General features: G+C 43.2%; 1 protein-coding gene across 2 annotated transcripts; it reads right to left on the reverse strand.

Annotated features, from left to right (window-relative positions):
- Positions 1-1,560: 1,560 nt before the first annotated feature.
- On the reverse strand, positions 1,561-12,671 carry LOC135916537 (zinc finger protein 84-like). 2 transcript variants are annotated; one of them, XM_065449955.2, is made up of 3 exons: positions 12,520-12,638; positions 9,557-9,615; positions 1,561-4,470 (listed from the first exon to the last, which is right to left on the reverse strand). In XM_065449955.2, exon 3 carries the CDS (start codon positions 4,171-4,173, stop codon positions 2,668-2,670), a length of 1,506 nt encoding a protein of 501 aa, XP_065306027.1. In that variant the 5' UTR covers positions 4,174-4,470; positions 9,557-9,615; positions 12,520-12,638; the 3' UTR covers positions 1,561-2,667. The 2 variants fall into 2 exon arrangements, with proteins under 2 accessions (XP_065306027.1, XP_065306028.1); XM_065449956.1 differs by lacking the exon at positions 9,557-9,615 and having other exon boundaries at positions 12,520-12,671.
- Between the last annotated feature and the right edge of the window lie 948 nt (positions 12,672-13,619).

Genomic DNA, 13,619 nt, shown 5'->3' on the forward strand with positions numbered 1-13,619 from the left:
ACGGCGGCGGCTCCCGCCTGCAGGAAATCATCGCCGCTGGATGACGATGGTGGCGAGGACATCGCTAAGCACGCGCAGGCGTAGCAGACAGACTAGCAACACGAAGCTCGCGCGCCAGCATGCGCATCAGAGCGTACGTCAGTTTTTTTGCGATCACGTGCCCAGCCGTGTTGCAATCCTCTGGTCGATCTCACTGGTCGCTACAAACAAGACTCAAGAATGCACGAACAACACCAAAATGGCGGCGCTCTGGGTAACGGTGGAGAAATGGCATTCATGCCAAGTAGGGGTATTTTGAGCACTCGCTTGCTGCTGCTCGTTATAAACTTTATTTAAAATAGTTTCGCCATGAATGAGACGTCAATATTTACAGAAATGGTAGTTTATAAGACATGCTGCCCGAATATGTAGTTTTCGAAAAAATCAACTTTTTCGTGATTTTTTCGGTTTTCAAAAGGAGTGTCCCCCCTTAAGACTGGGTGGTACTCAGAGTAAGCTGCAGGATTGTGTGGGGCAGTTACACACAGACTTTTTTGGCATGAGCAGCAGCATGCTGCGCTCTCTACACAGGCTGATAGGCTAGCCACTACCTCCATAAGGCCAAGCAGGCTGGAGGGGCTGGCAGATTGGTTCAGAAGAGGATGATTCCATCAAGACAATTTTCAACTTATGCTAGCTGATCTTGACCCCACCGGTCAGAAAGGCCTTAGGATTCAGCTGGCACTGCTTCCCAGTGTCAAAAAAGCCTACCTCCATAGGCATAGGTGGAGCACTGAAAGAGTCGAGAGCTGGAGAAGGCTGTCTTTCTAGCAGTTTTTGTGAAATATTCCATGTACCAAGCCATACATTTGCAGCAGGGCTCTAGGAAGTGGAGGACGGTCAGGTCAGCAAGGCCATACTAACATCTTCCATCAACCAGAAATACCAGCACCAGTAAATTGCATCGATCTAGTTTACACCTGAAAACTATGCACATCCTCTTATGAGAATTTTTTTTAGATTCTACCTACATTGCCTTGTCTCTTTTTTTTAAATATTGCACACAATCCAGAGTAGGCTGCATGCAGACTGCTGCAGTCATGGCACTTTGTGAATGCATGCGCACAAGTTTCCAATTTATGTTGATGTTATCAGCACTTTGCACATTGAGTTTCCAAAGACAGGAATGTGAGCTATGCCCATATCACTGGCTTTTGAAAAATCTACTTCAGTTCAGAATGAATAGCCTGACTGGACAGCTGACTCATGCAAACACATTCGGTTAAGGTGAGGACTAGATTGTTGTGTTTATCTCCATTGCTGGTATTTTTTGTTATGCACCCAACTGCAGCCACCACTTGGTCAAGCAATGCATCTAGAATGACTCATTTAACAAATCTTTTTAACTAGGTTATAGAAAACGAATACAAAAATGTGAGGACCACACTAAGATTGCATGTGCCATTATCTATGTCATTTTTTCCAAATATTTGAACATAAGTCATTGTCTCTTTTATATTATCTGGGGGAAGAAACGACACTGAAAGGGTTAAGGATGCATAAAAATTAAAGGGCCTTCAATCCATAAGAACAATGTTTTATTATAAAGCAATTTGCAAGGTTCTCAAAGGTATGCACGGATCTTCACGAGCAAAGAAAATTTCATACCAGTGCATTTAGTATCACAGAAACCAGTTGAATCATAGTAGGAATAAAAAAAGTACATAGTAATTGCGTAATTTCAATTCCTGAGAAAACGTTGTTCTAACTGCATTCCATAGCAATAATAAATAGCCACTCAAATTCTCTTGAAGTGTTCAGCGCAATAAATGCAAATGAATTGAAATGTTACATGCTATTAGTGCAAGTATTGAAATATCAATAATTAACAAAACCCAATCCCAAATATTATTTAGTGCACTGAAACGAACTCACACAACTGATTTAGTAAAGAGCAGTTAAATGCTTCAATGCAGAAAGTGGTTGTCTGCAACAAAGAGCTAAAACTTCATAATGAAAAGTGAAGACTTCCAATGTTTCATCCTAGTATAGAACTACAGGTCTACACATATGCTGAGATTCCATGAAAAAACTAAGGAAAACATGAAAAGTAAGAAGGAACAATGGAGTCCACACAACTCTGTGCTGCTGCACCGCACGTGTCAGGTGCACTTGTGGTGGCGAGGTGCCTATTGAGGTGGCTTTTATGTCCAAAGGTTTGATGGTAGAAATGACACTGAAACGGCCTCTCGCTTATGTGGGTTGTGCATGTGTCAGTTCAGTGCGAAGTTCTGCAAGTAACTCTGAGGACATGAAGAGCCCTGACATGCTGTCTCCCTGAGTGGATACACAGGCGATCCTTCACTACAGACTGTGCACGAGCAGGTGTCAGTACAGTGCAGACTTCCACGACAAGTTCTCAGGACATGAAGGACCCTGAAACAGCCTCTCACATTAGTGGAAGTGCAGTGCAAACTTCCATGAGTACATCCGAGTACATGAAGAGCACTGACGTGGCCTTTTGCTGAGTGGATGGAAACATAGTCCTTCAGTAAGGACTTTTGAGGATTGCTGAGGGCATGCAGGGCACTGAAATGGCCGCCTGCCTGTGTGGATGCGTGGCTGTTGGTTTAATGCAGACTTCCACAAGTTCTTAGGACATGAACAGCTCTGAAACAGGCTCTCACATTAGTGGAAGTGCAGGTGAACATTCAATGTTGACTTTTGTGAGAAGCTTTGAGGGCATAAAGGGCACTGAAATAGCTTCTCTCCTGTGTGGGTTTGCAGGTGTTGGTTCAGAGCATTCTTCTGTGAGAAGCTCAGAGGGCACGATGGGCATTGAAATGGCTTCTCACCTGTGTGGGTGCACAGGTGCTGGTTCAGAGTATGTTTCTGTGAGAAGCTCTGAGGGCACGATGGGCATTGAAATGGCTTTTCACCTGTGTGGGTGCGCAGGTGCCTCTTCAGATTGTGTTTCTGTGAGAAGCTTTGAGGGCACGATGGGCATTGAAATGGCTTCTCACCTGTGTGGGTGCACAGATGCTTGTTCAGATTACTCTTTTGTGAAAATCTCTGAGGGCACGCAGGGCACTGAAATGGCTTCTTTCCTGTATGGGTGTGCAGGTGTGTGTTCAGAGTACTCTTTAGTGAGAAGCTCTGAGGGCATGAAGGGCATTGAAATGGCTTCTCGCCTGTATGGGTGCGCAGGTGTCGGTTCAGAGTACTTTTCTGTGAGAAGCTCTGAGGGCACGATGGGCATTGAAATGGCTTTTCACCTGTGTGGGTGCGCAGGTGTGTGTTCAGAGCATATTTCTGTGAGAAGCTCTGAGGGCACAATGGGCATTGAAATGGCTTCTCACCTGAGTGGGTGCACAGATGCTGGTTCAGATAACTCTTTTGTGATAATCTCTGAGGGCATGAAGGGCATTGAAATGGCTTCTCGCCTGTGTGGGTGCGCAGATGCCGGTTCAGATTACTCTTTCGTGAAAATCTCTGAGGGCACGCAGGGCAATGCAATGGCTTCTCACCTGTGTGGGTGCGCAGATGCTTGTTCAGATTACTCTTTTGTGAAAATCTCTGAGGGCACGCAGGGCACTGAAATGGCTTCTCGCCTGTATGGGTGCGCAGGTGTTGGTTCAGAGCATTTTTCTGTGAAAAGCTCTGAGGGCATGATGGGCATTGAAATGGCTTCTCACCTGTGTGGGTGCGCAGGTGTCTGTTCAGAGCATGTTTCTGTGAGAAGCTCTGAGAGCACGATGGGCATTGAAATGGCTTCTCACCTGTGTGGGTGCGCAGATGCTGGTTCAGATAACTCTTTCGTGATAATCTCTGAGGGCATGAAGGGCATTGAAATGGCTTCTCGCCTGTGTGGGTGCGCAGATGCTGGTTCAGATTACTCTTTTGTAAAAATCTCTGAGGGCACGCAGGGCAATGCAATGGCTTCTCACCTGTATGGGTGTGCAGGTGCCGGTTCAGAGTACTCTTTTGTGAGAAGCTCTGAGGGCACAAAGGGCATTGAAGTGACCTCTGGCTAGTGTGGGTGCACAGGTGTTGATTGAGATTACTCTTTCGTGGGAATCTTCGAGGGCACGAAGGGCACTGAAATGGCTTCTCTCCTGTGTGAATGTGCAGGTGTTCCTTCAATGTAGACTTCACTGTGAAGCTCCTAGCGCATAAATGGCAATGAAATGGCATTTTACCTATGTGGATGCACAGGTGTTGCTTTAGAATAACTTCTTGTGAGAAGCTCTGAGAGCGTGAACGGCACTTAAATGGCCTTTTGGCTGTGTGAGTGTGCAGGTGTTGCTTCAGCTTGAACGTTCGCGACAAGCTCCGAGGGCACAAATGGAATTCAAACACGTGGCCTCCATGGATCCTGGCGAGCACTTCAGATCACAGTTTATCCATCCAGACGCAGGAGTTACAGCGGTAGTGGTATCCTTCGTGAAACTGCACCATCTGCATTTGCTGGACAGCTGAAATGCTTCAATGCTGCACCAAGAAAACAAGACAAGTTACCCAAGTAATGCTTTTCACTTAAAAATAAAAATGTAATTATAAAATGCCAAAGAACTGAAATTGCATAGATAGTAGTGGTAAAGATCAGCCTTTCCTTCATTCAATGTCTTGGTAGTGATTTCAGATCAAATCAAAGCACAGCAGGTCAACCATTTTGATTTGGAAAATATAAATATAGTTTTATGATTCCTCAATGGCCAAGTTTATAAAATTTGCAAAAATTTTACTAAAAACATTTTAACTGTAAGATATAGTGAGAAGACTAGGAGCATGGTATTAGTGCAAGCTGCCATTGCAGTCAAGTGCAACAGCCCAAACATTCAGTAATGCCATCATGGGCCTGATCACCAAATTACGAACAGCAGCACTTCAACCCGAACTAGGTTTCATGGTATTGTCTGTTGTGGTAGATAGTTACATTTCTGAAATTTATTTATAAATGCTGCCGACTCACTTGAGTCCAGGGAGGAATGAATATACATAAAATGTAATCAAGGGACAAAAAACACAAACATTGGAAAACAATATTATAGCCAAACAATACAAATCACAAATATGACAACATGTCTACTTTCAACAACACACTTAGGCTATTCATTCCATTCTTTGTCTTAGAAAAAAATTACTATTTATAAGCATTATTCACAGCACATAGGTCCTGTATCTTTCTACTGTGGTACTGACGAATGCTGGCTAAAGGAGGACACAGGTGAAATTATTTCATAATGCTGGACTCTGTTGTACACTAAATGCAAGAGTTGTAGCCTGTCTAGCACGTCTTCCCTGTAACTATTCAAGATGGAGAGTACTCAGCATCTGAGACACACTATCAGTTTTTCTTCAGGAATTGCAGATGAACCTAACTTCTATTTGCTGTAATAATTCTAATTGAACAATATTTTATGGGCATATTGATCCCGCAAAGCTTATGCATATTCATAGCTAGGTCTGACAGCATAGCAAACGCCCCTATACATTTACCTGTATAGGGGCTCTTTTGAAATTGCAACAAAGGTCCATAAACTTCTGAGAGCGCTCGTGCAAATGTTTTCAATATGCTCGTCCCACTAATGTGTTGTTAGAATTACCTCGAGGTACTAATAGGTAGAAACATTGTTAGGTGTTGTTGCCAACAAAATAGGTGTAAAGGTGTCTCCTTGCTGCTTATCTTCATAGCATAGCACTAATTAATGTTCAAGATCATTTCCTACCCTTCACACCAGTGGCAAATCTTATCAATGTTATTGCTGAGCTTAGTTTCATAAGCTTGTGATTTAACTACTGTGCACAATACATCCAACCATATTTGCTATGTCATTGACTATTAGGAACAGAGAAGGTCCCAGGAATAACCCTTATCCTATGCTACATCTGACGTGAAAGGAAATGCCTCAAATACGATTGCCGACTTTGACGTACTGAACACCGTTTTCAATATAGGCTCTGATAAAATGCACAGATTTGATGTCTATTTGACTGCATAAAGGTTACATGGAGCTTTATGTTCAGGCACCCAATCAAAAGCATTGGCAAAATCTAAAAAATACTGCCTCTGTTTGTTCTCTGTTATTAACTGCTAAGTTGTTATATGAGGCAATAAGCTGAATGACAGTAAAAGCCTTCCATAAAACCATGCTGGACTCCAAATAGCATGTTGTCTTCATCTAGGTATTGTTTAGAGTGCCAACAGATCACATGCTCTAACCTATTGCTGCAAATTTGGGCCAGTGAGACAGGAGAATGATTTTGCACGTTTAGGGAATGCACCCACAGTGTTGGAAGAAGGTGTATTTGGTAATGAATGGGTGGGCACACAATATGCTGTATGGCCAACAATCGTATACACTTGGTGAATACTTGACCGGCAGTTTCACGGAAGATATGTTCTTGCTCAAGAACAAGAGCCAAGCCAATAAATGTTCCACAGTGGCCTGCAGCAGCATTCATTCAATGATGCTGCACACATCTCTCCCAATGGCACTGACTGTTCTTACGATGAGTCACTTATTGCTTGCAAAACCCATCCGTTCACTACAACATTGAATTGAAATCATGAAGCAGTTCTTTAGGGCACCAGTTGGAGTGCTAGAGTATAGTCGAGGCAGTGGAGCACAGTTTATGCTGTGTTGACGAGAAAACGCAAAGTACCTTGTGCAGTGAGGGAACAGCCGTTTGACCTTCTGGCGCAGATCTTAGCACCAGCAAGAAGCTGATTTTGCACAGCAACTAGCCCTTCTGGCACAGTGTCAAACCTACGTCAATCTTTCTTTCTTTCATTTAGATTATTCAAGACAAATTCAGCACAGTCATATAGTGTAATTTTAACTGAAATAGGCAATTAATATAGCTGACACCTGTTTATGCGCATAAATAAGGCATTCAGGATAAATAGAACCCAACTTTTAAAATAATGGTCACCCCTTTGCATACATCATGGTATAAGGCAGTTTATTTATGGCATTGCTCAGCACTTATTATCAATTGAAAAATTTCGTCGTCAGGAGGTACTGACAATATTAACTATAAATTACTAAAGAATACTGTCTCTGAGCAGGTTTTTATTCCATATTTTTCATCAAGCTTTAATGTCTAGTCAGATTCCACAAGATTTGCAACCGCCAGTCATGGCTTTTGACAAAAACGACGTTCACCAACAAGACGTAAGATACGAATTAGTGGGGGCTAACCTAACGTTCAGTCATACTGGTTTTACCGGCCATATCTTTTGCAGAGTAATCACGGTCCCCTTTAACCTTATATCTCTGCCTGTTTCATTTTTGGTGGAGGTGCTGGGTATTGCAAAAGACGGAACTCCGAAGTGGGCTTGTCCTCAGCCGACCTACCATGCTGACAGACGACCAGGCCTTGCGAGCATCACTGTCAGGTCCCATCGGTTATGTGCCGCGACGCGTTCGTATATGCCAAACCATTCTTCGATGTTGACTTTGTCAGTGCCGTTACTAGAGAAGGTGCCAGGGTCACGCGGATGGGTCAAGACGACTGACAGTTTTTCGCTAGAATAGCAGCTTGGGCTTGTTGGTTTTCTATCCTGCTGTCAACAGCGCAAAATGTAGACAAGAGACGAGACAAGAAGACACCACAAGCGCTGTGGTGTCTTCTTGTCTCGTCTCTTGTCAACATTTTGCGCTGTTGACAGCAGGATGGAAAACCAACAAGCCCAAGCTGCTATTCTAGCGAAATACATTTCTAGTACCTTGGGCCCTTTTCAACAGCGCTTGTGATGTCTTCTTGTCTCGTCTCTTGTTTTCATTTTGCGCTGTTAACAGCAGGACTGACGGTTGAAGGTGTCGCGAACGCTGATGGCCCAGGTGTGCCGGGTGCTGATGCCAAGCACGGCAAAAATTTTGGGAATTTGAGAGCATGGGAATTTTGACAGAAGAGCACAGTTTAGAAAAACTCAATGCTTTTATGAGTCCTTCAACTGTTTCAAAGCAAAGTTGGATTTGACAGTGGTCGCTATGAGGTAGTCTTCTAATGGAAAGAAGATTGTGAGTAGCTAGACAGCAATCAAAGAGAAGCTTTAAAGGGAGTTTAATAGGGATTTCACAGCAGAATATTGCTCAACCATTAAAATTTATATGAGGACATGCCTTGCTGAATGTAGACTGGAAAGAAGTGGTGAGCCATGTCTTGTATTCATTACATTCCACATCACGCTGTCGTACGTAGTGAGTCAACAACTACAAGAGTGTAGATAATCTTCGAAGAGTCAGCATATGGACCTCACTTGTGTCACCGAACAAATGCTTAGAAAAAGGACATAATCTTCGGACTGACTTTGTTGCTCCTCTCATATGTTTTTGGATTAATCAAACTGCTTTGACTGCCGTTACTTAAAAAAAGATTTTGGCAGATCGAACCATAGCTTGGTATCTATGAAAGTTATAGCTTGTGCATTACAAGAGACGACGGCAAATTTTAGTGACGTACTCCTCAACCACCATAACAGACCTTACACAGAAAGCAGTACACTTATACAGCATAAAGACTTCCTCAATCATAAGACATAAAGAGCTTAACCTTGACTTTGCAGAAACGTGCCAAAGCATAACAGTATAACGAGATATGCAGCAAATTTCTTGTTGCTCCAAAAATGGCTTATACCTACTACAGGATATTGGCCAGCAAGTACACAGCTTTACAAGTGTTATTAGGACTGTTTAAAAAAACTTGCCACAATAGAGAGTAATTTCAGACACGACTGCATCCTGTAACTTTTTCCTTCATCGCCATCAGGAAGATATGCGCACTGATGTTTTATAAAGTGTTGCTGTGTGACACGCAAATGCTGACTTGCATGAGTTCATTGCTCCCTTTGGGGGCAATGAACCCATGGTTTGGGGAATTACCCATGGTTTAACGGGTAGAACATCAAGCTTCTGTTGCTGGGGGCACAGTTTTAATCTAACCAACGAAGTATCCCGGCCACGGCGGCCGCATTTCGGTGGGGGCGAAATGCGAAAACACCCGTGTACTTAGATTTAGGTGCACGTTAAAGAACCCCAGGTGGTCAAAATTTCTGGAGTCCTCCACTACGGCGTGCCTCATAATCAGAAAGTGGTTTTGGCGCGTAAAACCCCATAATTTAATTTTTTTTTCTAACCAACGAACGTTCTTGTTCATTTTATTTCTAGTGACAACGAGACATCGAGTGAGCCAAGCTGACCATAAATGGCCGGAAGCTTACAAACTGCAAAGTGTGGGGAAGAGGCAAAGAAAGCTATCACTTTAAAAGCCTTGCTACAATTGAATATCAAGAAAGAAGAAAGAGATACTGTGCAGTGAGCTGAGAATAATCGGACAGCTCTTTGGGACTGCAAAAAGCCTATTCATGCTAAATGTCGTTCTGCGGCAACACATGATATCTTTGCAAGGCCTACTATAAGCGACAGCCAGGCTGTTAGCTCAATCTTTCTATGTACTTGGCCTCCGCATTAGACCAGCAACCAAGGGAGAAGCACAACAACTCTACAGAGAAGTTAACGCCCTGACTGAGTCTATGGTTATACCGCTGAGGAAATAGCCATCGCAGTCTCACCATGAGCCAATTGCTGCAGCCGATGAAACCGCCATTCCTGCTCGAAATAATATGGGACCCTGTGACAAAAGTTTTGACAATTGCCTCAACATCTGCACTTAGGTTTTCTCCAGACAGAACACAAACTATGCAAGAGGTCTGTTCTGTAGACCGTATCAAGAATATTTGACCCCCTTGGTATGACAGAACATTTCAGTATTTAAGCGAAGCTACTGTTTTAAGAGCTGTGACAATGAAAGACTGGTTGAGACAGCGAGCCGCGACAACTGTAGAAAGGGGGAGAACTGTAGAAAGTGGGGAAAGTGGTGCTCAGAGCTCCTTTGTATTCGTGCCCAGGCTGTCCCTTGTTGGGTGAATGCTGAGCCAGAAAATCAAACTGTTCAAGTGCACATGTTTTGTAATACAAGCTAGAAAGCTTATGGAGCCTGCACATATTTTTCAGGTATTTTGAACATGAGCGCATATCTGCAGATTGTGTAATCGCCAAATCAAGAGTACCAAATATAAAGAAGATCCTGCCACCGAGACTGCAACTTTCTTGGTACATTGCTGGGAGCCAGGTTGGTGAAATTCATGATTAGCTCCCTCAAGGCATAATAAAGGTCTAACCTTTTTGAACCAATTCTACAGTCACGCTGCATTGCAAAAGAGGATCACCATTCCAATGGCAGCATTTCGTTGGCCAGCAGAGTGTCAGAAATTCAATGCAACTCTCACAAATCAAGTGCATTGTTCAACAGCACTGCTCTCAAAGGAGGTTTGAGTGGAAGCTTATAGCAGAAATGGCAGCATGGTAGGGAGGCTTTTGGGAGAGGATGTTAAGAACGGCAGTTCCAGCCTCCAGCAGGTTCTCAGCAAGGTGAAGCTGGTGCTTCAAGAATTTGGGATAGCGTATAAGGTAAAGGCAGTAATGAAACGCAGGCCTCTCACTTAAATGTCCTCGTCACCAGAGAAAATGTAAGTAGCTACACCAGCCCATTTTTCTAATGGTAAGCGACTCAAAAGGCTTTCTCTATCAGAAAGAAGAGACGGACATTTCAGTTCCAAAATCCACAGTGACGAGAAGATGCTGTCATGGCACAGTTTGTTGAGCAATTTTGGAAAACATGGCAGAGAGAGCAGCTACTGAGCCGCCATCCTGCACACCATGCAAGTGTTCAAGCTCAAGCTTCGAACAATATAAATGATGGAGCTTGCGCTTGTTTATCAAGATGAAGCATGACTGCTATGAAAGACTGGGCAGACTGCAGAGGTACATTGATGACATGATCAGAACATAAAAATCTGTTGAACTAATCTTTCAAGCAACTCAGTAACACACAGACCTGTCAAGCATTTTCTTTAATTGGGCTTTTATAGAATCAGCAGACACAAACTACACGCCTTTCAGGGGCAGAGGATAGTGAAGAGTTTTGTTGCTTCTTGCGCAAGCATAACCATCAGCCCTAAGAAAACTAAGAACAGGGACAGCGTCCGCCATGAACTCTCTCACAGTACTATGGTTGATTTACTTGAAAATTTGTCCTAGCAATGGCCATGATCATATTTCGTACCCTCTCCATTTCAAGAATGACAGAATATCTGATTGAATTAAAGAATGACCATACTTAAGAACAGCAAGTCTGCAGAACTAATTGCACAAAAGGTGTCACGGATGCTACTCAAGCTACAAAAGGCCTGCCTAAAGGTGTACCTGAAATCAGTGTAGAGAACATGCAGATGGAATGAGCCACTGCTTTTTACTAAAACAATACTTTAGCTTCTTCACTCAGCTTTTCTAAAGCTTATATTTTGACTGCCCCATTATAGGCCTTACGCTAACCTTGAGTCAAAAGGATATCAGCACCATACAGTCAAAAGGAGGGCAAGTAGAGCTCTACAATCATTGTCATTACATGCTGATGAGAAGAACTTAATTTAGTACGACTTCCACAACTGGGAAAGCTACATGCTTGACTATGAAGATACAGACGCCAGCTCTATCCAATACACAAATGTTGAGTGGACGTTGGACAGTCATGGCAGCTGCTGGCACCATCCTGCTCTCCAAGGTAAGTATTCTCCACTGATGTATGAGCAGAGTGGCTGAGAGGCACAATCCTGGACTGCCAATCTGTTGACTGTGAATTAATGTCCTTCCAGCAGAATGAGAACATTTCGTTCTTTGTAGTTTCCTTGTAAAGGATTTTGGGATAATAGTGGTGGGCACCACTAAAGGGAGGCACCACTAAGGAAGGCACCACTAAAGATCAAAACAAGCAGGGGAGTTCTATATCTCCTTGCATGTTAACATTTTGTACAGGGCACCCTGCTGAAGATGAATTTTCACACACGTCACTAGAGAAATAAACTCCACTGCAAGCTGCAGAACTGCTCCACCGTAGTTGCAGCAATGAAGGCACGAGATCAGAAAATAATTTTAGTACTTCCTTCAAAATTATAACTGAAATAGCTGATGAATAAGTGCCGCAACAAGTGCCATTGGATGACAATACAGTACCTCGGTAAAGTGAGGTCGGTAAGATCGGCACTTTGTTAGACAAAAATTTAGCTAAATTGAAATTCAACCTTTTCGCTAAGTACTGTAGCCAACCGATTCTTTTTTATTCACAAGGGGCGTAACGATTAAACTTGACTCCGTTTCACCATTTTCCCTAACGTACATCAGCGTGCCATCATCTTGCATAATAGTTTTTTCTTTCCTTTACATTATATTTGCAGTAAAATCGTCTGATCGGTTTCACATTATTTCTCTGGGAATTTGTCGTTTTCATCAGCGTATCGAGGGCAGCTTCTCTGAACTTCAATCATGGAGAGCGACCTCTGTGGTATCCCGAAACGAGCGGTGAAGTCCTTTATATCGCGCCGATCGTGATCGCTTACACGATGCTAACTGGCCTTACTCACAGGCGAGAGGGTGTTGCATTTAGTCAAGGCGTACTACCGCATCTACCGGTACTCACGCTTGTCATTTTGCACACGAGGTAGGGAGCATTGGTCCAACATTGGTCTTCGAAACGGCAGATACAACCAGCAGCACACACCAAATCCGGTATCTACACGCGCGGATTCGGCGCAATTGGTGCCGATGTTGATGGACTAAACGTGTAGAGAGGTGACGTCGAAAACACGCGGCGTTTAAATCACTGTACAGGTCACCTTATGCTTTGTCATTTAAAAACGCATACCTGATGACTTTATGAAGTTTAAAGAAAGCACTTGCTAAGTGCGTGACTTGTGTAAATAACGATTTACGCATTCATGCAATAAAGGATGACGTGAATTTCGGTTTCGAATCCCTGTTTTTTTTTTTTTTTTATGCGTAGTAGCTTCGTACAGTTTAGGTTTGACATGCGATCGCGCGTCATCCGTGCCTTTTGTGCATGCTTTTGTGCCACCCAAGCCCCAAAGTGCTCTGGCATATACCTTCACATGCAACTAAACGAATGTGTCTTCTTGTTCAGAACATCACGCGAGTAGGCAGCTCTTGTGATGCATCACAATCGTTTGAGAAGCGTCACAGTAGAGCATTTCTTTTTTTTTTTTTACACACGTAGCGGTGTTTTTATTTGGAGGTTTCACTTCACTAGGAAATTGCTGGACAGGTGAACCAGCGCACCGGAATTGTATTGGCGAATCCACAAGCAAGTCATAGAATCTGTTTAATTGTTGCACTTTGAACAATCATGCTTCTACTAAGGCCACAGCAGAAAAACAGCCTGATGCCGAGTACTTCTGTGCCACGAAGCAATCAAGAGGCTAGTGCCTAATACGGACGAAATCGAGTGCATCAACCCACATATTAATAGCGTAGGCGTTCTATGAACTGTGCAATATTTTCAACACTTCCGTGCCTGCCATTTTATGTGACATATCTTTTCTGGTCACAGATGTGTGCAGCGACTCTATTTGCATGATCGACTCCGGGCCCCGTTAACTTGCACTTGATGCTGAGTCTTTTACATGTATCCATAAACTGCAGATATGCACATCAGATGCCTACGAGCATATGCAAAATTCAATTATTTTAGACAACACGCACATATGCAATATTGACATACTC

The sequence above is a fragment of the Dermacentor albipictus genome, chromosome 9 (genome assembly GCF_038994185.2).
Source record: "Dermacentor albipictus isolate Rhodes 1998 colony chromosome 9, USDA_Dalb.pri_finalv2, whole genome shotgun sequence".
NCBI lineage: Eukaryota > Metazoa > Arthropoda > Arachnida > Ixodida > Ixodidae > Dermacentor > Dermacentor albipictus.